Here is a 24046-nt window from a genome sequence, read left to right as displayed (position 1 = left end):
GTTTAAGTTATAAACAATGATGCAGTGAACATCCCACTACATATATCTTTGCATACAAGACTAGTATTTCTGTAGGTGGTTGCTTCCTAGAAGTGTAATTGCAAGTTTAATAACATCCCAAAATGCTGTATTAATTCACAATCCCACAAAAGTTGATGAGACCTTTCCTCTCAACCTTAAAAAAAACTAGATATCTAACACTCATTCATTCTTTCACAAATACTTATGGAGGGCCTATTATTTACTAGGTAGTGTAATAGGCACTCAGGTTGCAACGATTAACAAAACAACATCCCAACCATCAAGGAGCCTGCACTCCAATGGGAGAGAAAGACAATAAACAAACAAATATATGATTATTTCAGGAAGTGGAAAAGTGTTATAGAGTAAAACAAAACACAGTAAGGAGGTAAGGCAAAGATTATTTTACAAAGGATGGTAAGGGAAGACCCTCTGATCAGAGACTAACTGAAGTGCATAAGTAACTATGAGACTACATGAAAAAGCATTTTCTAAGAAAAGGGAATGGTGGGGCTTCCAGAATTGTTGGGTGAGGATATGGCAGATTTCCCTAAAAAGAAATTATAAAACTGGACAAAATTGTCAATAAACGACCTTTTAAAGATTCTGGAAATTTACCAAAGCATATAACAAATTGAAAAGTGTTTGTTTAAGAAAAGTTACTGAACCTTGGGTAAGAACAGTGGATGTCTGTGACATTTTAGCTTGGAGCGGCTCTAATTCCTTCCAACTTGCCCCCTCAGCCCCAGGTTCCTTTTTGCAGAGGTTTACCTGGGTGAGTCAGACTGTGGGGACCAGCAGCCTCACTGCTGGAGAGGGCTTATTTTATTTGGAGCAGAGCAAAGAAAGTTTTATGACCAGGGGTATTAAAACAATAGTGATCTCCATTGCAAACAATCTGGAAAAGCCAATATAACACCTAGCCTAACTAAGATTACAATACTTGTTGAGGCAAGAAATTGGCAACCAGCCAGAAACTTAGCAGGGAGATTCTGAGAAAAATATAGCCAAAGTGGGCCTTGATAGTATCCTATTTATCCCTTGTGGCTTGGAATATTACAAATTTGGGTGAGACTATGCATGCACTAAGGAGGCTGGAGAGGGCCCTAGTAAGCTCTCACTCCTGGCTGAATAAGAGGCCTTGGAAACACAAAGTAAAAGCTGTGACAGATTTACAAATGGCCTAAACTTTGAATACCTTCCTTAAGCTATACTGATTCATTGACAAAGTGTGGTAGTCTTACTAGCTTAAGGTGTATATTACTTTGCTGGGGCTGCCATAACAAACTACCACAGACTGGATGGTTTAAACAACAGAAACTTATTTTCTCACAATTCTGGAAGCTGGAATAATTCTAAGATCAAGGTGTTGGCAAGTGTTGGTTTCTTCAGAGGCCTCTTTCCTTGGCTCTTGGATGACTTTCTTCTCTCTGTGTCATCACATGGTCTTCCCTCTGTATGTGTCTGTGTCCTAATCCCCTCTTCTTATAAGGACATCAATCATATTGGATTGTGGCCCACCCTGGTGACTTCATTATGACTTCATTACTGCTTTAAAGACCCTATCTCCAAATATAGTCACATTCTGAGGCACTGGGGGTTAGGACTTTAACATGAACTTGAGGGGAACACAGTTCAGCCCATAACAAGGTGTTTAAGCATGAGCTCTAAGCAGTCATTGGCTGACCACTTATTCTGACCCAGGGGAGAACCCTAGGAGACCAGGGTTAAAAATAAAAACAATAATTAAAAACTAGAAAAAAGTAAACAGATATATCAGAGGCCACATACTGCAAGGGACACAGACTCCACTAGAATTAGTACAGGCAAGTCACAAAGGAAAGCAATAACAACCACTCCAGAGGGAAGCTGAGGCAATCAGAATCCAAAGTCACTAAAATATGTTATCTAAAATATTAATTTTTCAACAACAACAACAACAACATTTGACATGTGAAGAACAGGCAGCAGTGTCCCATACACTTGAAAAAAAAAGTCATCAATAGATACAGTTTTTTTGAGGGGACGGGAGAACAAATGTTGGACTTCACAAAGAAAGACTTCAAAGAATTAAAGGAAAACATGTTTAAAGAATTAATGGATGATGCAATGACTCATCAAATAAGAGTATCAATGTCTACTACCTTGATTGTGGCAATGGTATCACTGTGTTTGTATATATCAAATAGTGCACATGAAATATATGCAGTTCTTTGTATATCAATTATGCCTCAGTGAAGCTGTTAATCTTTTAATAAATAAGAATATCAATAAAAGAGAGCAAAATTATTTAAGAACACCAAATGGAAATTCTGGAATTTAAAAATACAGTTACTGAAATGAAAAACCCACTAGAGGACCTCAAGAGCAAATCTGAGCTGACAGAAGGCAAAATCAGCAAACAGGATAGACCAATATAGATCATCCAGTCTGAAGAACAGAAAACAAAAATGAGCAGAGCCTCTGAGATTTGGGGGACACCATCTAGTGCACCAACATATGCATAATGAGAATACCAGAAGATGGGGGGACAAGAAAAAAACTTGAAGAAATAATGGGCAAAAATTTCCCAAATTTGAAGAAAAATTGTATTCTATCCATCTAAGAAGCTCAGTGAGCTCCAGTTAGAATAAACACAAAAAGACTCACTCCTAGATGCCTCAGAGCCAAACGGATAAAAGAAAATCTTGAAAGCGGCAGGAGAAAAATGACTTCGTGTGCAGTGTCACCACAATAATAGCTGACTCATCAGAAACAATGGAGGCCTAAAGGTAGTAGGATGGCATGTTAAAGTGCTGGAGGAAAAAAACAGTCAAGCATGAATTCTATATCCTTTAAAACTATCCTTCAAAAATGAAGGTGAAATAAAGACATACACAAAGATTACAAAGGCACAAAGGAAGGGGAAGGAATACAGCTACATGTGAACAAAGTTTCTATATTTTACTGGAATTAAATTAGCATTCATCTGAAGCAGATTGTGATAAGTTTAAATGCATATTGTAATCCCTGACCAATGACTAAGAAAATTCCCAAAATTATAGTAAAATAAAATTAACAAAGATAATACACAGAAAGTATTTAATTTTTAAAAAAACAAGGAGGAACATAAAAGACATGAGACATACAGAAAATAGCAAAATATCAGACATAAATCCAGCCATTTCAAAAATAACATTAAAATAAAACTACAATAAGATGTTAAGTACCTAACAATGACTAAATTTCAAAGTTCAGTTCTAAGTGATGGTAATGACTATGGATAAAAGAAATTTCTCACACTCCTAATTGGCATATAAATTACTGCAATAACTTTGAAAATCTTTGGGGCATTATTTACTGAAGGTTAAGATGTGCATACCCTATCAGTAATTTCAGTCCTTATTATATACCCAACAGAAATGTGTGTACACATGTAGCAAGATATACTTCCAGGGAAAAAAATAAACATATATATCAGTATTATTCATAATGGTCCCAAAGTGGAAATGCATTCAGTGAGAGGTGAATATATTGAGAATAAAATTCTACATAGAAATTAAAATGAGCAATAACTACACTTAACAGCACAGGTCAGTCTCATATGTATAATGTTGAATATTGAAAGGCAAATTCAAAAGAATGCATACTTTTTTATTCCATTCATAGGAAGTTTGAAATCAGGCAAAACTAAAGCTAAACTATAATGTTTAGGGAGGGATGGAAGCTGTTGGTAAAATTAGAAAGGAAAGACAGGATTGATTACCTAAAAGTCAAAACGGCATTACTTTCAAGGGAAGGAATGGGTAATAATTGGGAATGTCATGACAAGGTGACTTTTGGGGTGCCGGCATCTGTTCATGTTACAGAAGACCATAAATATTTTATTTTAAAAGTCTGGGAGTATACCAAAAGTTACAAGTGGTTCAATAGCAGGTAAAAGAGTGGGTTGAGGTAGAGATGGAACAGAAAGAGGACAAATGGCACTTTAACATTTTATTCTATAAACATCAGTATTGCTTATATTTTTAAAAAACTAAGTACTACATGTATGATTTTAGGAATCATAATGTGATTTATAAGAAGTTAATTTTTTTTTCAGTGTTGCAAAAATGAAGATGATCATACAACTGTTACAGAGGAAGCTGAGAGTGCTTTTTAAAAACCTTAGAAATGTGAGAATTTTCCTGGTGCTGTTACCTGATGTGGGCCTGATGATATATCTGTGTAACAAAGCTGCTACAAAGTCCACAGATTTTGTGCAAAAGAACATACAAAACAAGTTGAATTTTTCTTTTCAGTATTTCAGAAAATTCTTCACACATATTTTTGTAGGCTCCAATTGGAAAGCTTTTCCCTAATTAAATATGATATTATTACAAGGAAGAATTTATTTTCCCGGTACTCTGAATAGCTGTCAACTCTTCCTAATGGAGCTTTTGTAAGAGACCATAAAGATTTGCGACTGTCTCTAGAGTACACAGACTTAGAGCATGATATTGTATAATTCTCAGGAGAATTTTAAATAATTTATGCCTCTACAAGTAAAGAGTACATTTCAGTCTGAGTTCTTCTACCTGAGCTAGCTAGCTACCTGAGCAAAGTATGAATTAGAAGTCATCCAATTCAGTCCCTTCATTGACTGCTCCTTTCCTCATTAAAGTTCCTTTCTGCCCTGAAAGTCTCTGCTGTTCTTTCTTCCCTTTCATTCCTCCTTCTTATTTCTTCTCATTGCTTGGATCACCTGTTCAGTTGCTTTTCAAAGCAAACAGGCTGCTTTTCCATACTAAGGAAAATTTCCCAAGGATCTGTTGTGAATTCAGATTCATCCTTTCTTCGTATATGGAAGAGCACTTCAGAAAGCCTTGCTCAGCAATATGAATCATGCCAGTGAATATGTGTAGCTCTCTTTTAAATGTGCTGCTGTTTTTTATTTGTTCGTTTTCTGCCTTGTCTCTCAAGAGGTTTCATCAATTGTTATCTAATAATACAAATTAAGTTATTGTGGTTCTAAGAATGTTAAGCTTAGCTAACATACATTAATTGTCTACAGTGTGCCAATGAATATATTAAACTTTGGCGTATCAAAAAGTAATAAGGTGCTTCATCACAAAGAGTTTTTATTTTAAGGGAGGAAACAAACAGGTAACAAATCAGTACTGCAGTGTGATACATGTATTAACAGAAGTATGAAAGTAGCGCAGAAAAGATAATGAGCCTTCTATTGGGAAATAAGAAGGAATAAAGTTTTATGAAGAATGTGGCCTCTGAGCAGGGGATTAATCATAGTTTACCAAGCAGATTGCAAGGTGGGCGGATATTTGAAATAGAAAGATTAGCTCATGCAAAAACAGAAATGTGAAAAAGATCATAGTATATTCCAGTAGTTAAAATAAATATATATCATTAAAACATAATAACAGGGAGGAATAGGTTAAGAGTGAAAGTTGGAGAAGTAGGAAGAGACCAGATGATAGAGTCAAATCATCAAAGACGATGACTAAAGTGTTGACCTATACCTCGCAGACGGGGAAACCACTGAAGAGCTTTTTTTTTTAAAATTATTTAATTAATTAATTAATTTTTGGCTGTGTTGGGTCTTCGTTGCTGTGCGCAGGCTTTCTCTAGTTGCAGTGAGCAGGGGCTACTCTTCATTGTGGTGCATAGGCTTCTCATTGCAGTGGCTTCTCTTGTTGTGAGCACAGGCTCTAGGCACGTGGGCTTCAGTAGTTGTGGCTCGTGGGCTCTAGAGCGCAGGCTCAGTAGTTGTGGCACACGGGCTTAGTTGCTCCGTGGCATGTGGGATCTTCCCAGACCACGGCTAGAACCCGTGTCCCCTGCACTGGCAGGCAAACTCTTAACCACAGCACCACCAGGGAAGTCCTCCCCTGAAGAGCTTTTAAGGAGGGAAATGATAAGCTTGGATTTATGCTCGAAAAAGTATTAAATAGAGGGAAATGCATTAGAAAGGATGAAATTGATAAGAACAACTAGAGTGTGTGTGAGAGTAATGGATAACTACTGCAGTGACTCAGACAAGCAGTGGAAAAAGGGTAAGCTTTAGTTTTGTTGACTGATTAAACATAAGGTATGAAGGGAAAAAAAAAGAATCTAAAATAACCCCCCCCCATTTCTCGATTGGGTGACACGTGCAGTGATACAAAATGTAGAAGACACAACAGGATTGAATAAAGTGATAAATTCCATTCAGAATAAGTTGAGTTTGAGATAACTATGAGATATTAAAGTAGAGATGTCTGTTAGGCAGTTGAAAATACATAATTGGAGGTTGGAGAAAGGTTAGCTAAATAGAAAGAGATTGATTTTGATGGTTATTTAAAAATATGGAAATAGGGTTTCCATTTCCAGCAGTTAAAAACTAAGTTCTTGCAGCCCAAGCCTCCTACAAAGAACACAACAGAAGCAAGCCAAAATTTTAAAACATCAGCTGTTTGAAGGTATTGGAAATCTAGGATTTAAGGGAGCTGGGATTTAAGGAACCAAGATTCCAGAGTTGAAACCAAGAGATGATCCAGACTTTTAGCATAGCTTTTCCCCCAGATGCATTTTCTGAATCACAAACAGCAGATGAGACGTTAAGAGGGTAAGAGCTTCCAGTATTCTTAAAGAATTGTGAAGACAGTCATTGGAGCTCGTGCCCACCAGAGGACAAGAAGCTCATAGACACCCAGGACTTCCTGTTACAATCCTTATTAGAGCTGTATCCTAACAGTAAAGATGAGCAAAAATGAGCCATCCCTCTCATAGACTGATGCTCAGCTCAGTTACAGATTGTATTAAAGTGAGCTTCCCCAGATTTAACATTCTACCAAAGCAAATACAAATCATTTCAAGAGGAAGATAGCATTATCCAGAGCATCAAGTTATACACAGTTTTTTCATACACAATGTCTGGAATCCAATCAAAGTAAAACAAGAATTAACTGAAATCCAAGAAAAGAATACAGGCCCAAAATAGATCCAATAACAGAATTATAAAATTTTAAATGACAAGATTTCAGCAGAGAAATGAAAATTCTAAAAATGAATCAAATGGAAATGAGAAATAGCACAATAACTGAAATTAATGTCTAAATGTATGAATGTAACAGCAATTAGACATAACTGACAAAAGATTGGTAATCTGGAAGAAAGAGCAAAAGGAAAAATCAGACTGAAGCATTTATAAAATGTTGGAAAATGCAATGTGGGGAGTGGACAGGGTAAGAGACATGATACTGGTGAAAAGTTCCAATACCATGTATTTGGAAGTTCAGAAGGAGAGTAGAGATAAGAGAAAATAAGTGATGTTTAAAGAGATTATATCTTGGAATTTTCCCAAGTTTATTTTTTAAAATGACAAATTATAGATTCAAGAACGGTTACAATCCTAAGCTAGGTAAATATAAAGGAACCCACATCTAAGTACATAATAGTAAAACTGCATAAAACTAACCACAAAGAGAAAAGTCTTAAAAGTAGACAAGGAAAAAAGACATTTTACCTTCAAAGAACAACGATAAGAAGAATGGTGGCTGACTTGTTAACCAAAACCAATAAAAGACAAAAGTCTTCAGCATTGAATTAAATTTTTAGTAAGTGTTCTTCAGACAAAATAGAAATCATCTCAGATGAGAACTTGAAGAAGCAGCAAAGGAAGGAAAAATAAAATTTTTAAAGGATAAATGTCTGAGTAAATATAGTGACAACATAATCATTTCCTGGCATACTAAAATATATTTTTTAAAGACTGAAAATAGCACAAGACAGGTGATAAATGTAGTTAAGAGTGTTCTAGGGTCTTTGCCTTGTCTATAAAGCAGTAAAGAACTAATTTACAACAGCCCTTAATAAATTGAGGTTGCACATTGTAACCTCTAAGGTAAACACTGAAAGAATAATAAAAGACTGTATAACAACCTAATAGTCCATTCAAATGAAATAAAAATACGTGAGAAATCCAGAAGAAGTCAAGAAAGGCAAGAAAAGAAACAGAACAGAGGTAAACAAAGTAGTATTAGAGAAAATATTAAAGCAAGAAAAATTCTGGAGATGAAAAGGAAATTTCATCAGAAGTGTCAATCTGTTAAGAAGATATAATTCTATATTATTCTGTATGTGTATGTGAATAATATTAAAATCCATAAATCAAAAGTTGAAAGAACTAAAATAAGTAATAGATCATCCATGATTATACCAGAAAATTTTTAGCAACTTTTCTCAATAATTGATGGAACAAGCAGACAAAAATCAGTAAGAGTATAGAAGATATGAGTAAAACATAACACTACTCACCCACCTGAATGGCAAAAAAATTCCACAGTGATAATACCAACTCTTTGGAATCATGTGGAGAACCTGTAACTTACATACCCCTTGCTGGTAGAAATATATAAATTGCTTAAACCACTTTGGATACCAGTTTGAGAATATCCAATATGGAAACCTCATTCCTAGGTTTGAAGTGTAAAAATTAGTATATATTAGTACATATGTTCAACAAAAGACAAGAATATTCATAGAATAGTCACAGAATCAGTACTCCAAACCCCAGCTGGAAAAAAAAAATCTAAAATTCCAAATCCCAATGCTCATCAATGGTAGAATAATTTCATTAAATAAATTTAATGTTGAGCAAAAACATCAAGCACAAAGTATTACATACTTTAGGATTCAATCTGTTTAAAGATCAAAACCAACAAAATACCTATTGGAAGTTAAGATTGTGGTGACTTTTCAGAAGAAAAGATGGAAATTAAACAACATAATTCTAAATAATCCCTAGGTTAAAGAGGACATCTCAAGGGGAATTTTTAAAAATATTTTGAACTACATGATAATGCAAATGCAACGTACCAAATTTATTGTAATACAGCTAGAACAGCGAAATTTATAGCATTTAATATTTACATTATAAAATAGGAAATGTCTTAAATCAATCTAACCTCTGAGCTCAAGAAACAAACAAAAAAGTAAAATGAACCCAAAGCAAGCAGAAGGAAGCAAAAAAATAAAAGGAATTCAGAAAAATGAAAAAAAAACACCCCCCCAAAAGAAACGGATTCTTGAAAAGATTGATGAAATTGACAAAACTTTAGGAAGACTCACAAAGAGAAGAAACACATTACTAACATAAGGTATGAAACGAGATATCACTATAGAGGTTGCAGACATCAAAAGGATGGTAAGGGAACACTACAAACGACTCTATATGCATAAATTTGACAACTTACTTGAAATGGACCAATTCCTTGAAAAGTGCAAGCTACCACAACTCACTAAAATGAAGTAGATCATTTGAATATTCCTATAACTATTTTTCAAATCTAATTTATAATTTAAAACTGCCTTCAAAAAATGTTCCAAGCCTATGTGGTTTCTATGGAATATTTTAAGAAAAATTAATGCCAATTCTACATAATCTCTTCCTGAAAATAGGAGAGGCAAAAACACTTCCCATCATCCTGATGGCAAAACAATAAAAAAAGCAGTACAAAGAAAACTACAGACCATATCCCTCATGAATAAGAATGCCAAAAAATTCTTAACAAAATATCATTAACAAATATAATAACTTGAATGGACCTCAAGAACATTATTCTGAGTGAAAGCCAATCTCAAAAAGGTCACATACTGTATAATTCCACTTACACTGTTGACCCTTGAACAACACAGGTTTGAACTGCATGTGTCCACTTATACAAAGATTTTATTCAATAAACACTACAGTACTACATGATCTGTGGTTGGTTGAATTCATGAACACAGAGCCTCGGATACAGAGATTTGACTGTGGGACTTGAGCATCCATGGATTTTGGTGTCCCTGGTGGGTCCTGAAACCAATCGCCCATGTTGTTCAAGGGTCAACTGTATAAATATTCTCGAATGAAAAACATGGAGACATGGAAAACAGATTACTGATTGCCAGGGCTTAAGGATGGTAGGGGTGGGTGTGAATACAAAGGAGTAGCATGAGGGACATCTTTGTGGTAGTGGAATAGTTCTGTATCTTGATTGCATCAGAGGTTACATGAATCTACAGGTAGCCCCCACTTTAAAAAAAATTCACTTTACATTAGTTCACTTTTACAAAAGACCTACATTAGTACCTGTTTTCACTAAGTGAAAGAAATCTGAAGAGGGTTTTCACTTTTATGAGAAAAAAAAAGCAAAAATAGCACCCAGTGTTTATTTTGCAGTAAGCCCTTAGAGAGGCAGAAAACACTCCAAGCAGCAAGAGTGGCCCTGCCAAGCTCCTTCCCCAGGAACTACACTCAGCATCTCAGCATCAAGCCACCATAGCTTTGAACTGTGTCTCTGAGCATCTGCGCTTTATCTTGATTTATTTTGTGCATCTGATAGTAAGATGTATGCTAAGGTAATTACTTCTTCACTTTACACCATTTCAGCTTACAGAAGGTTTCATAGGAACACTCTGCTTTCAGATGGCAGAGGAAATCTGTACATACATGATGAAATGGCGTAGAACAATACACACACATAGTACCAATATGAAATACCTAGTTTGAATATTGTACTGTAACTACATAAGATGTAACCATTGGGGATGCTAGGTAAAGACTACATGGGGCCTCTGTACTATGTAAGCTTTGTGAATCTATAATTATTACAAATTTAAAGTTACAAACTGAAAACATATGGGTTGTGATATCACTGGGCTGGAGAGGGGCTTCTCAAGAGATAGTAATGTTTTCTTTCTTAAACTGGGTGTGGGTTACATGGATTTTCACTTTGCTTAATTCATCTAACTGTATGCTTGATATGTATAGCCTCTGGTATATTTAATTCAGCCCAATTATTTTTTAAAATATGAGAATGGATGAAACCAACCAGGATGACAGTATTGAGTGAATAGTTAAGAGTACTGAGGGAAGAACTCTGAAAAGAACTAATTTTAAGATCATGACAAGAAAGAAGATGCAACAGAATCTGGGAAGTGGTCATGGGGGAAGAAAAGAAAATTAGGGAATTACAGTATCATGAAAGCCAAAGGAGAATGGAGTTCAAAGGTAGGGATTCAAGTTAGTCAAATAAGTCAGTAATGGAAATGGCAAATAAAGTCTCAGAACTTATATCTTGGGTCAAATTGCAGGAACTTAAAAAGATTTAACAGGATATGAAAAAGTAGAGACAAGAAGGTTAGGGGAAACTTAAGCTTGCATATAGGCCAAAAGAAACAAGAGGGTACAGAGAATTGATAAATGGTACATTTATCACAAATGGTACAAATGATCACAGATTCTTCACATCCCCATATGCATGCTCCTTTGAAATGTGACCTTGAAGCTCCTAAATACGTTAAACATTATTAACAGATCTTAAGGCAAAAATAGACAGCAATGAAATTAATAGCAATAATGGATAGATTATCCAGATGAAAAGTCAATAAGGAAATAATGGACTTGAACTATACTTTAGAACAACTCAGCCTAACATATATACAGAAGGTTATATCCAACAGCAGCAGAATGCACATTCATCTCAAGGGCACATAGAACATTTTCCAGGATAGATCATATATTAGGTCACAAAACTAGTCTTCACAAACTTAAGAAGACTGAAACCATACCCAATATCTTTTGCAATCACAATGGTATGAAACTACAAATAAATAACATGAGGAAAGCTGGAAACTTTACACAAATGTGAAAAATAAAATGCTTCTGAACAACCAAAGTGTCAAAGAAGATATCAAAAGGGAAATCAAAAAATATTTTAAGACAAATGGAAATGTAAATACAACATATCAAAATGAATGCAGTGAAAGCAGTTCTAAGAGGGAATTTTATAAGAATGAATGCCTACATTAAGAAACAAAGATCTCAGGTAAACAATCTAATCTTACAACTTGTAAGATTACAAATTGTTGTAATCTTACAACAGACTAAACCCAAAGTTAGTAAAAAGAAGAATATAATAAAGCTTAGAGCAGAAATAAATGAAATAGAGACTGGAAAGACAATACAAAAGATGAACAAAATTAAGAGTTGGATTTTTGGAAAGATAAAATTGACAAACATTTAGCTAGACTAAGAAAAAAAATAGTTGACTCAAATTAATAAAATTATAAAAGAGGAGACATTACAACTAATACCAAACAAATATGAAAGATCATAAGAGAATACTGTGAACAATTACATGCCAACAAATTAGATAACTTAGAAGAAATGGATCAATTCTCAGAAACCTACAACTTACTAAGACTGAATCGTGAAGTGATAGAAAATATGAGCAGACCAATAACAGGCAAGGATGTTGAATCAGTAATCAAAAATCTCCCAACAAAATCTCAGGACTAGATGGCTTCATTGGTGAATCCTACCCAACATTTAAAGAATATCAATCCTTCTCAAACTCTTCCCAAAAATTGAAAAGGAAGAAACATTTCCAAACTCATTCTACAAGGCCAGCATTGTCCTGATACTGAAGCCAGACTAGTACACTACAAGAAAATAAATTACCAGCCAATATCCCTGATTTAAAGTAGGTGCAAAAATCCTCAACAAGATATTAGCAAACTGAATTCAACAGTATATTAAAAGGATCACACAACATTATCAAGTGAGATTTTCTCTGGGGTGTAAGGGTGGTTCAACATACACAAATAAATGTGATACACCACATTAACATAATGAAGGATAAAAATCATATTTCAATGGATGCAGAAAAAGCATTTGACAAAATTTAACATTCTTTTGTGATAAAAACTCAAAAGCATAGGAATGGAATTTACTTCAACGTAATAAAGGCCATATATGACAAACCCACACTTAACATCATACTCAAGATTGAAAAGCTGATAACATTCCCTCTAAAATCAGGAACAAGACAAGGATGCTCACTCTTGCCATTTCCAGTCAACATAATACTGATAGTCCTTGCCTGAACAATTAGGCAAGAAAAAGAAATTAAAAGCATCCAAATCAGAAAAGAAGTAAAATTATCTGTGTTTGTGTATGACATAATATATAGAAAACCCTAAAGATTCCACAAAAACTGTTAGAACTAATAAAGTAATTCAGTAAAGTTGCAGGATACTAAATCAACATACAAATATCACTGCATCTATGCATTAACAGTGAGCTAACTGAAAGAGAAATAAAAGAATCCCATTTACAATAGTGTCAAAAACAGTAAAATATTTAGGAATAAATTTAACAAAGGTGGTGAAAGATCTGTAGACTGAAAACTTTAGAACATTGATGAAAGAAAGAAAAGAAGACACAAATAATTGAAAAGATACCCCAAGTTCTCAATGAGAAGAATTAATAGTATTAAAATATCCAGATTACCCAATATGATATATAGGTTCAATGCAATCTATCAAAATTCCAATGGCATTTTTCTGAGAAATAGAAAAAACTATCCTAAAATTTGTATAAAACCACAGAACACCCCAAATAGCCAAAGCAGTCTTGAAAAAGAGCAAAGCTGGAGGTATCACACATCCCGGTTTTAAATTACATTACAAAGCCATAGTCATCAAAACAATATGGTATTGAGGGGAGATCTAGATGGTGGAGTAAGAGGACGTGGAGCTCACCTCCCCCAAAAAAACACATCAAAAATACATATACATGCAGAGCAATTCTCACTGAAAACTAACTGGAAACTGGCAGAAGGACTCTTGTACAACCAAGGCTGTAAGAAAGTTACACATGTAACCAGGTAGAAGGGGAAGAAAAGTGATTGGGTTGGGACTTGTGCCCCTGGGAGGGACTCAGAGGAAAAGGGAGAATACATGGCAGACACCTGCCCTGGGAGTAAGCAGGTTAAGCCACAGACTGGGTATCCCACTCTTGCAGTCTTACACGGAGAAGCCAAGCCCGCTTGGCTGATTAGAGGACAGCTGGGACAGAGAGAAAGGCTGGAGAAGCCTGGACTCTGCTAACAAGGGGCATGAGTGCACTGCCTTGCCCCTGAGGCAGGGCAGAGAGGGGTCTGCCCTAGGAGAAGCCAGATTTCCCAAGACCACCTCATTGAGTGCTGCAGTCCAAGCCAAGTGAATGCTCTGGTCCTGCTCACTGCACACCACAGCACAACACTGGATCTGGGGCAGCCAGTACCAGGGAAAAGACTCGACTTTAGGACACAGAGGTGACCTGGTCCCGGGATGGAGCCTGGATAGGGCTGTGGCAGCCACAGTTGGTACTTACTCAAGCAGCAGCCCAGATTTCTGATAGCAGCCACTTGGCAACAGTTCACCCCACTCCATCCATGCCAAGAAACTACACAGGCCCCATCTTTCCTACAGAACAGTGCCACAACAGGGTAAGAGTGGTAAAGGCTGGGGACAGTGGTCAGCTGTGAGAGGTGGGTCTCGCCCCCAAGGCAAGGCAGGCAGAGTTCAGCTCTAGCGGTTGCTTGGTTTTGCGCAAACCCCCTCACCACATGCCCCAAGCCAGTGCGCCCCAGCCCAAGCTGAGCAAACACTCCAGCCTAACTCAGACCAAGCCACAGTGCACCTTTGGATCTGGGGTGGCCACAGACAGGAAAAAGACTCAACCATGGGCTGCATCTGAGTGGACCCACAGATGCCTACACAGGCAGTGCACTGAACCTCTGTATGTGCACAGGCCCCACTTGCTTCAGCACTCCCCTCCTTTGGGGCAAAGGTCCTGGTGAGGAGAGATGGAAAAACACACACTTAAAGTGAACAGAGACAACCCAAGTCCAACCCAGGGCTTCTGCTCCAGCAACTTGGTGTCGGACCCTGCCCCTGACAAGGTGGTGACGGCCACTGAGCAGAGAAGAAGTTCCACCTCACATCCAGTGCTGGCTAGAGCCCCTCCACCTCTAACCCCACCCCCTACCAAGTTATAGCTTCCAGCACACCCTGAGGAAAGACGTGACTAGCACCCACATCAAATCCAGCCCTCCCACCAAAACCACTGGGCACAAGCAGTCTGCATAGGAACACTCCCACATAAGAACATCATTTCAAGACCACAATAGGTAACTGTTTCAATTAAATTCATAGAGGAAGAGGAAGTTAAATAAATTAAAAGGCAGAGGAACTACTCTCAATTCAAAAAGCAAGAGAAAACCCCCTGAAAAAATAATGAAACATATATAATTTACCAGATAAATAATTCAAAACATTGGTAATACAAATGTTAACTAGGAAAAAGAAGTGCTCCAAACACTAAACCTTCTAACAAGGATCAATAAAATATAAAGAAGACCCAATCAAAAATAAATAAGTCAGTAGCTGAAAATTTAAAAGCACGCTAGAAGAAATGAATAGCAGACTAAGTGACAGAAAAGAACACATAGTGATCTGGAAGATAGAATAATGGAAATCACCCAATCAGAACAGCAAATTGAAAGAAGAATGAAAAAAAAAAAAAAAGCAACATACGAGATTTATGGGATAGTATAAAATGTGCCAACATTTGCATTATCAGGGTTCCAAAAGGAGAAGAGAGAGAGAAGGGAATTAAAATTGTGTTTGAAGAAATTATGGCTGAAAACTTCCCAAACCTAAAGAAAGAAACAGATATCCGGGTACAGAAAGCACAGAGAGTCCCAAACAAGACGAACCCAAACAACCCCATGCCTAGACACATTATAATTAAAATGGCAAAAGTTAAAGAGACAACTATAAAGGCAGCAAGAGAAAAACCAAGTCATATACAAAGGTACCCCCTTAAGGCTATCAGCTGATTTCTCTACAGAAACTCTGCAGGCTAGAAAGCAGTGGCATAATATATTCAAAGTGCTGAAAGGGAAAAACCTGCAAGCTAGGATACACTACCCAGCACGATTATCATTTAAAAGAGAAGGAGAGATAAAGAACTTCCCAGACAAGAAAAACTAAAAGAATTCATCAATATTTAACCTACCCTAAAATAAATGTTAAATGGTCTTCTCTAAATGGAAAAGAAGAATTTATAGGAAAGGGAAAATCCTGCTAGGAAAGTCAAATATATAGTAAGGATTGAAGATCACTTAAATAAGTCAGAACTTAGATTAAAAGACAAAGAGTGTAAAAGCACATATAACTAAAAGTTAAAGGATAAGCACAAAGAATTTCCCTGGGAAGTTGAAAAATGCTGGGGTAAATGTGCATAGTTTTGTTTGTTTGTTTGCTTGTTTGGCTTATTATTGAGTATAAGGAGAAAAAACCCTCCTATACAAAACTGTAAAGAAATTAGAAGTTTGTTTTCTATATCTCCACCCTCCTAAGACAGTAGAGACAGGTAGATATGACTTTTCTGTCTCAGATGTGTCTTATTCAACATATATTCTCCTGGGACTAAGGACACTTGGCAAATCATCATTAGGCACAAGATTAAAGGTACATTGAAATCTGTGGTCTCTGTATTTTACAATTTCATGTGTACAAAAAGGCAGTATATTCTAATATCTTCAAAAATCAGATGTTTTAGAGCTAGAGAGTTGAAACATCCCAAGAAAATTTGGTACAGTTATTCAGTAAAGTTATATATATAGTTCTACCCTTACTACATTTACCATTCCCAATCTGGAAGACAAAATTTATCTTCAGCTTGCTTCATCCATCACTGATGCAGAGAACTCTTGTCAAAGGTACATCCTTATCTTCCATTTCCATGCCAACTGTTTTAAAACTCATGTCACAGGCCCACACTTAAGGAACAATCGAAAAGCAATACTAGTGTCCAGTAGAGAGAGCATACCTTTTCTCCAAAAGAGTATGGGGGTCAGGTATTATGAGAACAGATTCTGGCACCTGGGAGCATTGGAGCTGAAGGAAGTGCCAAGGGTTGGGACTTTGGGAGGCAGGAGGGGATTAGGAACCAGATGATAATAGGGCCTATTTTTAGGTATTGCATATATGTCTGAGTTAAAGCAGAGGTGCCCAGATAATCCTTTTTTTCTAATCCTAGGTTCTCATGTGAATAGACTAATAGCAGTTCCAACTCTGAAATTCATTCATATTAAAGCACAAATCATTGATAGACAGGATATAAAAACAAAGAGTTCAAATTATGTGAAGAAATAAAACTACAAGGGACTTTCAGGTATGAGTTTTAGGCTGAAAAAATAGGAAATCACACTCATTTACCAAATTAGGCCTAAGACTTTTCAGTTTTACTCATAACAAATGTGTCAGCATAGATATTCATCAATAAAGATTATAGTAACTGGAATATGAAAAAACTTCCCAAAGAGACAATTCTATGGAAGAAACCAATAAGGGGAGAGAAAAACATAGAGAAAATTTGATAATAATGCCTCAGTTTTATTAATCAACCAGGTTTTCAAGAACTCAAACTATCTGAACTGACATTAAACCCACACATTTTAAGAAAACAAAATGTTTCCAGCCATTAAAAATTAAGAGCCAGCCTCTGAAATTGAATGAAAAGGGAAAATAGATTAATGCTACACACACACACACACACACACACACACACACATACACACACACACAGAAGTTCTAATGTCTGATAATGGTATCTCCCTACTTACCAGACAATCAGATTCATTCAAAAATAGAGATGTAGGCAAAATGACTTCACATTGCAATGGCAACTTGACCTGCTCTGACCAAAGGAAGAAAGCATGGTGTATTTGTAGGACGGCAAGTAGTTTGATGAAGATGAACCATGGTGTCTATTGCAGAGAAGTTGGGAAGCGAGGCTACACAGTAGACAAGGGGAGAATATGATATAATTTGAATGACACGCTAAGGCACTGGAATTTCAGCCTGTCCGTGGTGCACTACTGTGGAAACACAGTAAGTAGCACCATCAGACTTTTGGTTAGTTCCTTGTAGTTAGAATGTGGAGGATCTGAGGTGGCTGTTATTCTAAAAACGGGTTCTCTAGGTTAGACAATAACTGCAATTTTCTAGAGGAGAGATGATGCATATTACAACTAGAATAGTGGGAGTTGAAGACAAGGAGGAAAAGTTTGAAATGTCTGTGAAAGATAAAATCAAAAGGATTTGGAGATCGGTTATATTTGCAAGTGACACCAGTGCTGCGGTTTGGGGGTTAGCTGGAATAGAGGGAAAAGAAAAGCTTTATAGGCAAATGATGAATTTAGATTGGATTGTTCTTTATCTGAGGTGCTTTTGGACAATCTATGTAGAAACATTTATTAGGAAGTTGGAAATATGAGACTAGGAATTTAGTAGAGAATTATAACATGGTAATTCAGCTTTGAAGGTAGTGCACTCCATATATACAAATGGCATTTCCAGTCAAGAAAGCTCAGATCCAGCAATCAAATGTCCACAAGAAACCAGGTGTAAAATGTTACAAAGTAATGGCCAGATGGTGTCTTAGAGAACCCAGGCCCCATCTAATGGCCTTAAAATCAGAGTTAAAAAAAACCAAATCACAATATTAGTCAAATAACAAAACCTCTTAAAGTTTGTAAACTAAATTGTTTAGTCCAAGGGTCTTTCTTTTTTTTTTTTTTAAGGATTTTCTTATTTATTTATTTATTTATTTATTTATTTTTGGCTGTGTTGGGTCTTCGGTTCGTGCGAGGGCTTTCTCCAGTTGCGGCAAGCGGGGGCCACTCTTCATCGCGGTGCGGGGACCGCTCTTCATCGCGGTGCGCGGGCCTTTCTCTATCGCGGCCCCTCCCGTCGCGGGGCACAGGCTCCAGACGCGCAGGCTCAGCAATTGTGGCTCACGGGCCCAGCTGCTCCGTGGCATGTGGGATCTTCCCAGACCAGGGCTCGAACCCGTGTCCCCTGCATTAGCAGGCAGATTCTCAACCACTGCGCCACCAGGGAAGCCCCCCAAGGGTCTTTCTAATTGTGATTTCTTACAAGAGGGAAAATAGAAGGGACCCTAGGGAAGAATATCATTTAAGACCAAAATATAAGGCCATGGAAAGGAGTCCACAAGGAGTACACAGAGAACTAGGAGAGAGTCATATGTTGGAAACTAAAGGAAAAGACAGACATGGTGAAAAAGCAATTGTTTTAACCATAATTACTTAAATTAGCTTTAATCATTTATTTTTAATTTCTATAATTTACAGTAGCACTTAAACATAGATTCTAATACTACCCAACCACATATGTACTAAATTTGACTAAAAAATTAAATATTCCTATGTTATCATATATATAATCAATCTTTATTGCTTGTGCTCATTTAGCATCTGTTTAGGCATCCACCCTTGTTTTAGACCCTGGGTGTAAACAAAGACAGACAAGACCCCTACTCTAATGGAGCTGAAGGAGAAGATAAATGATACATACGTTTGTTTGTTTTTTAATGAGTTAGCAAGAGAATTTTGGAAGTGTGGCATTAGAAAATGCATTTTAGGAAATGAACAGGATGATGGGAAGAGAGGTGGGTTAGATAGTTGGCACTATTTTAGATAGGAAATAAATGCTTTTCTAAGAAGGTGATTTTTCAAGCCATTTTCCAAGTCAGAAGACAAGTGCTCCAAGCAGAGGAAATAGAACAAAATCCTGAGAAGGGAAAAGGATTGGCTGGTTTGAGAGGATGGTGTGTCTAGAACTCATTGATTAAAAAGGAATGTGATTAAGGATGAAGCTGGAAAGATAGGCAGAACCAGCTCACATAGTGCCTTTTTGGCCCTGTTGTTAAGATTTTATGTAAATGTAGAGAAAAGACATCAAGAAAATGAGCTGAAAGAGGGAAGAGGTTTATAGGAGAGTGAAAAGATCTAGAAAAGCTCTATCCAATAGAAATATAATATGAGCTATGTGTGTAATTTAAAATTTTCTAGTAGCCACACTAAGAAAGTAAACAAACAGGTGAAATTAATTTTAATAATATATTTCCTTAAACAAATATTTCAAAAATATTTAGATATTTTACATTCTTTTCATCATATCAAGTCTTGAAAATTTGGTGTGCATTTTACACTTAAATGCACACCATTTTACACTTAAAATACATGTCAGTTCAGACGAACTACATTTCAAAGGCTTAACTGCCACATGTGGCTAGTGGCTGCTGGTTTGGGCAGTATGGGTCTTGAAGTTTCAGCAGAATTCACAGAAAATGTATTCATCATTCACCCTACCCGAGGACTCTTGGTTCCAGAGAGTGAGCAAGTGCTTAGAAAAGTATTGCCCTCAAAACAAAGCAAGGTTTTTCAGGCCAAGGAGGTACAGAACGTTTCTTGTGAAGAGGTTAAAGATGTAAAGGTGACTGTGCCCAATAAAAGGCAAACTCCAGGGGACACAGTCAAAAAACTTCCCAGTGCATCCTCACTTCAGTTGATGACTTCAGTTTTTCCCTCTCTTCTGGATCACTCCCACAAGTATATAAAGCATGTTATTATTTCTCCTGTTTAAAACAAAACAAAAACCTCTTGACTACTTCCCCCTCTACCTATGACTCCATTTCTTTCCTTTCCTTAAAAACAAAACTCAAAAAAAAACTTTCCATATTGACTATTCCCAAATTATCTCCTCTCATTCTCTCTTGAATCCATTCCACGTTAGGGTTTGGCCTCTACCTTGCCCCTAAAACTATTCTTCTCAATGACGGCAGTGACCTCCATATTGCAAAATCTAATGAGCAATGCTCAGTCCTCATCTTAACTGACCATCCAGGAGGCTTTTAGCATAATTTTAGCATAATTTTCTTAGATTCCAGGGCTCTTCAGGTACCTTTCTGGCCACTCTTTACCTCCTACGCTGGATCCTGTTCATCTCCCTGACCTCCTGACACTAACACTCATCACTTCCCTTCACCCTGAACCTTCCCACGAGGTAAGCTCCGTGAGGTGCAGAAATATATATTTTTTCTTCACTGCTTTTATCCCCAATATGTAGACCAGTACCTGACACATACTGATGCTTAACAGATAATTTGTTCAATAAATTATACAATATGTAAAAGACCAAGCACCTAAAGCCTCAACAACTGCTAATTACATTCCCTTACCATAATGTTGTCTTTAGTTAGCCATCAAAGCAAATCATTTATACTCTTAAGCTGGGACTCAGTATAAACGAGGGAGTTTGAATAGAAAACATTTTGTTCATTTATTCATTTCTACTATGTGTCAGACACAGACACAGTGCCTTTACAGACTATTGAGTTGTTTTTAAAAAAAGAAAAAAAGTTCTCCATGGTACCCGGCATCATGGAATCATGGACATGGCTCTCAAGTTAGGATTCTAATATATTCGTTGTTGGGACCTGATTACAGCATATTTTAAACTTGTATAACCCGATTTCAGTTCTCAGAGTAACTTAGTGTGAACATGGGAGATACACAGAAAATATATTATCTCATTGTACGGAAAAACAACCTAAGGAACAGGAAAGATAAATATTTTGCCCAAGCACTTATGCACCTAATAAAAAGGAGAGTTAAGGACTAGAGCCCAGGTTTGCTGAGCAGTACTCTTCCCTCTACACCTTGTGAAGATTAAAGGTAGAAAGACTGTTGCTGATACAAACCTAGCAGAAAAGTGGGGAGGAGGGCGTGTGTTTGATGGAGGTGTCCCTGCAGAGGCAGCTAGGGAAATCAGGCATGGCCCAGATTGTGATGCTAACAGACGCAGAGTGTGACGCTAATACAGGCAGCAAAGGGTTTGGTCTATGTTAACTCCCTCCCCCAACATCTCATTACCTATCCGTGTCCTGGGAGCCTGCAGATCCATCAGAGCTCCAAGGCCCCCACCGCGCAGGTGTCCCCGCGGGGCTCCTCGCGCAGCCGCGCCCGGGAGCCGAGCTCTGGGTCACTACTGCGGCGTTGGAACCGCGCGAGGGGCGATGAGGGTCACAACCGAGGAAGCAGGACCCACTCGGCAAGTGCTGCCGCCAGGACTTTCGGAGCCGAAAAGTCCGGAACTGAGGGCATCACCTGCGAGATCTCGCCCCTCTAGCTAGTCCTGTGATGAAGTGAATGCAGGGATCCGTGGTCGGTGTAGACCGCCCTGAAGGCAGGCATTCCCAACGCAAGTTCTTCTTGAGTTTCAGTTTTGCACCAGTTTCTCTTATTTGCTCCCCAACACAATCCTACAGGGGTTTTTGGCCGCTGAGGAAACACCCTTTGAAAGAATAAGTGATATGGGTAAGGACAAGATTTGAACTCAAATTTGACTCTTTCCACTATACCTTTCTACCTCTTCTCAGTTTCAAGCATCGACAGGCCTGCTTAGAGAACTCAAACCTTAAGAGTTCCAGTAAATGGAAGGAAAAGTTTATTAGTGAAGAATTTAAAGACAAAGTCTTAAATTTCAGATATGGCTATAAAGAAGAGGTTGGGAAAAAATAAAAAGAGCCAGACATTGGAGATTCAGGAGAGTAGATTGTGAGAGTAGACTGCCATGTGAGAAAAGTTAGAAGACAAAGCGAATTTTTTAAAAAGACATTTTGGTTGCAAGAAACAGAAGCTATCTCTTACTAGTTTTAGCAAAATGAAGGTATATTTGTTATAATACGTGAACAGATATGATTATATAATGTAAGGGCAAGAAGTTAGCCAGGTTTCCAAAAGAAATTGGAACTAGAAAATTGAAAGCCATCAGAAACTCAGCAAGTTCTTCTACTTCTCATCTCTTCTTTTCTCTGGGTGTCCTCTCTATTTTTCTCACTCTCCAAACTCACTTTCTCTACAACTCTGTCCATTAGGGTAGAGCATGGCAACACCACTGCTCCCAAGGTTTTACATCTTTCCATCAAGAAATCAGCCTAAACAACCTGGGAAAGAGTATATTATGATCCCACTTTGAGTCAGATGTTCACCTTTGACCCAGCTAGCTAGGACTAAGGAAAAATTCTCATGGATATTAAATATGGAGTCTAAGGATAACTGAAATGAGTTATACAGAAATCCCAAAGGTTATCCACAGCTTTAATGATAGCTATCTGTGAGTTTTAATTGTCTTATCTGTTGAATACCTCTCCTACATTTTCATAGGGTCCCCAACTTGTGAAGCCCACCTTTACAAAGTAGAATATATAGCACTTTACTTTTTAGCCTCCTGTGCAGCTGATGTAGACATACGTGTTCTGTCAGTCAGGTGTACCTGCACCGGACTTTAGTTGGAAGAAAACAATATGGAGTAAGAGAATAAACCATAGCAAGAAAAAGTCGAAGTTTTCTGAATATGGGTGATTTCTAGAGGGACTGATGGATGCGAGCAGCCACCATATACTATTTACTGCAGTCCAATTTAAGGTTGTCACATGAACAAAACTACTTGAGAACTAGTTATTGGATTTTTCAAGATAGTAATATTGATGGTTTGATGAAAAACATCTCTCAGGGGAATATGAAGCCATGAAAAATTAGCAGCTCTAGGATTAGATTTCCCTCCATTTTAAGTACCTTACCCAAGAACATAATATTTATTTGTTTCCATATTTTCCTATAGAAAAGAAACATTTATCTTTTCATTTCTCTATTGTATCTTAGTGAAAAATGCCACGAAATCGTGTGTGGATAAGAGAGGAAACAAGAATGTTGGGGGTAAGAACTAAAGGCTACTTGAGTGAATAAATGACTACAGTGTTGCAATTTCTAAATATAAAAAGGAGAAGACTTTAACCACCTCTAGTATGACCTCCCCAAATTAAAGAGAGGTAATTAAAGTGTCCTGAAATGGTTATATAATAATATCTGCATTCTCTACATGCTGCCTGAAAGTATCAACTATATGTCAGGCTAAAGTTAAATAAAGCAAAAATTATGAATCTATCAGCTACATTTAAATACCCCAAAACCACTACAACCTAGTAATACTCCCAGCAAATATATTGAGTCTGGAAATGGGTATAACATCCCTTTTTGGCATCTATAAATTATTTTAAGCTGAGCTGATGATGACATGGTCCCAAATGAGGTGGTCAGATTGTGGGAACTATATTCAGGAGAAGCTGCAGACCATAGAGCTTTGTGGACAATCATCATAATGGCACTATGTTCTGGACATCATTCCCCAGACATGGCACTGTTTTCCCAATCAACTCCCATGAAATCTAGCAGGTTATATCCTTTTGCATTAGCCACTCATATTGTTGGATGATGGAGCCAGATTAGGAATTAAACCAACAGGATTAAAGCTTGGTCCAGGAATA

The 24046-nt window shown here is 37.1% G+C and overlaps 1 protein-coding gene across 1 annotated transcript in view; it reads left to right on the top strand.

The window, feature by feature from the left end:
* Window positions 1-21849, top strand: part of MS4A13 (membrane spanning 4-domains A13) — a 37547-nt gene extending 15698 nt beyond the window's left edge. Inside the window, exon 6 of the mRNA XM_057552492.1 lies at window positions 21544-21849. Within this exon, the coding sequence (XP_057408475.1) occupies window positions 21544-21849 (306 nt within the window). The remainder of the gene's footprint in view (window positions 1-21543) is intronic.
* The last annotated feature ends 2197 nt before the right edge of the window (window positions 21850-24046 follow it).

This window comes from Balaenoptera acutorostrata, chromosome 9 (assembly GCF_949987535.1).
Source record: "Balaenoptera acutorostrata chromosome 9, mBalAcu1.1, whole genome shotgun sequence".
NCBI lineage: Eukaryota > Metazoa > Chordata > Mammalia > Artiodactyla > Balaenopteridae > Balaenoptera > Balaenoptera acutorostrata.
Note: the sequence above shows the minus strand (reverse complement) of the source record. Positions and strands in the feature narration are given on the sequence as shown.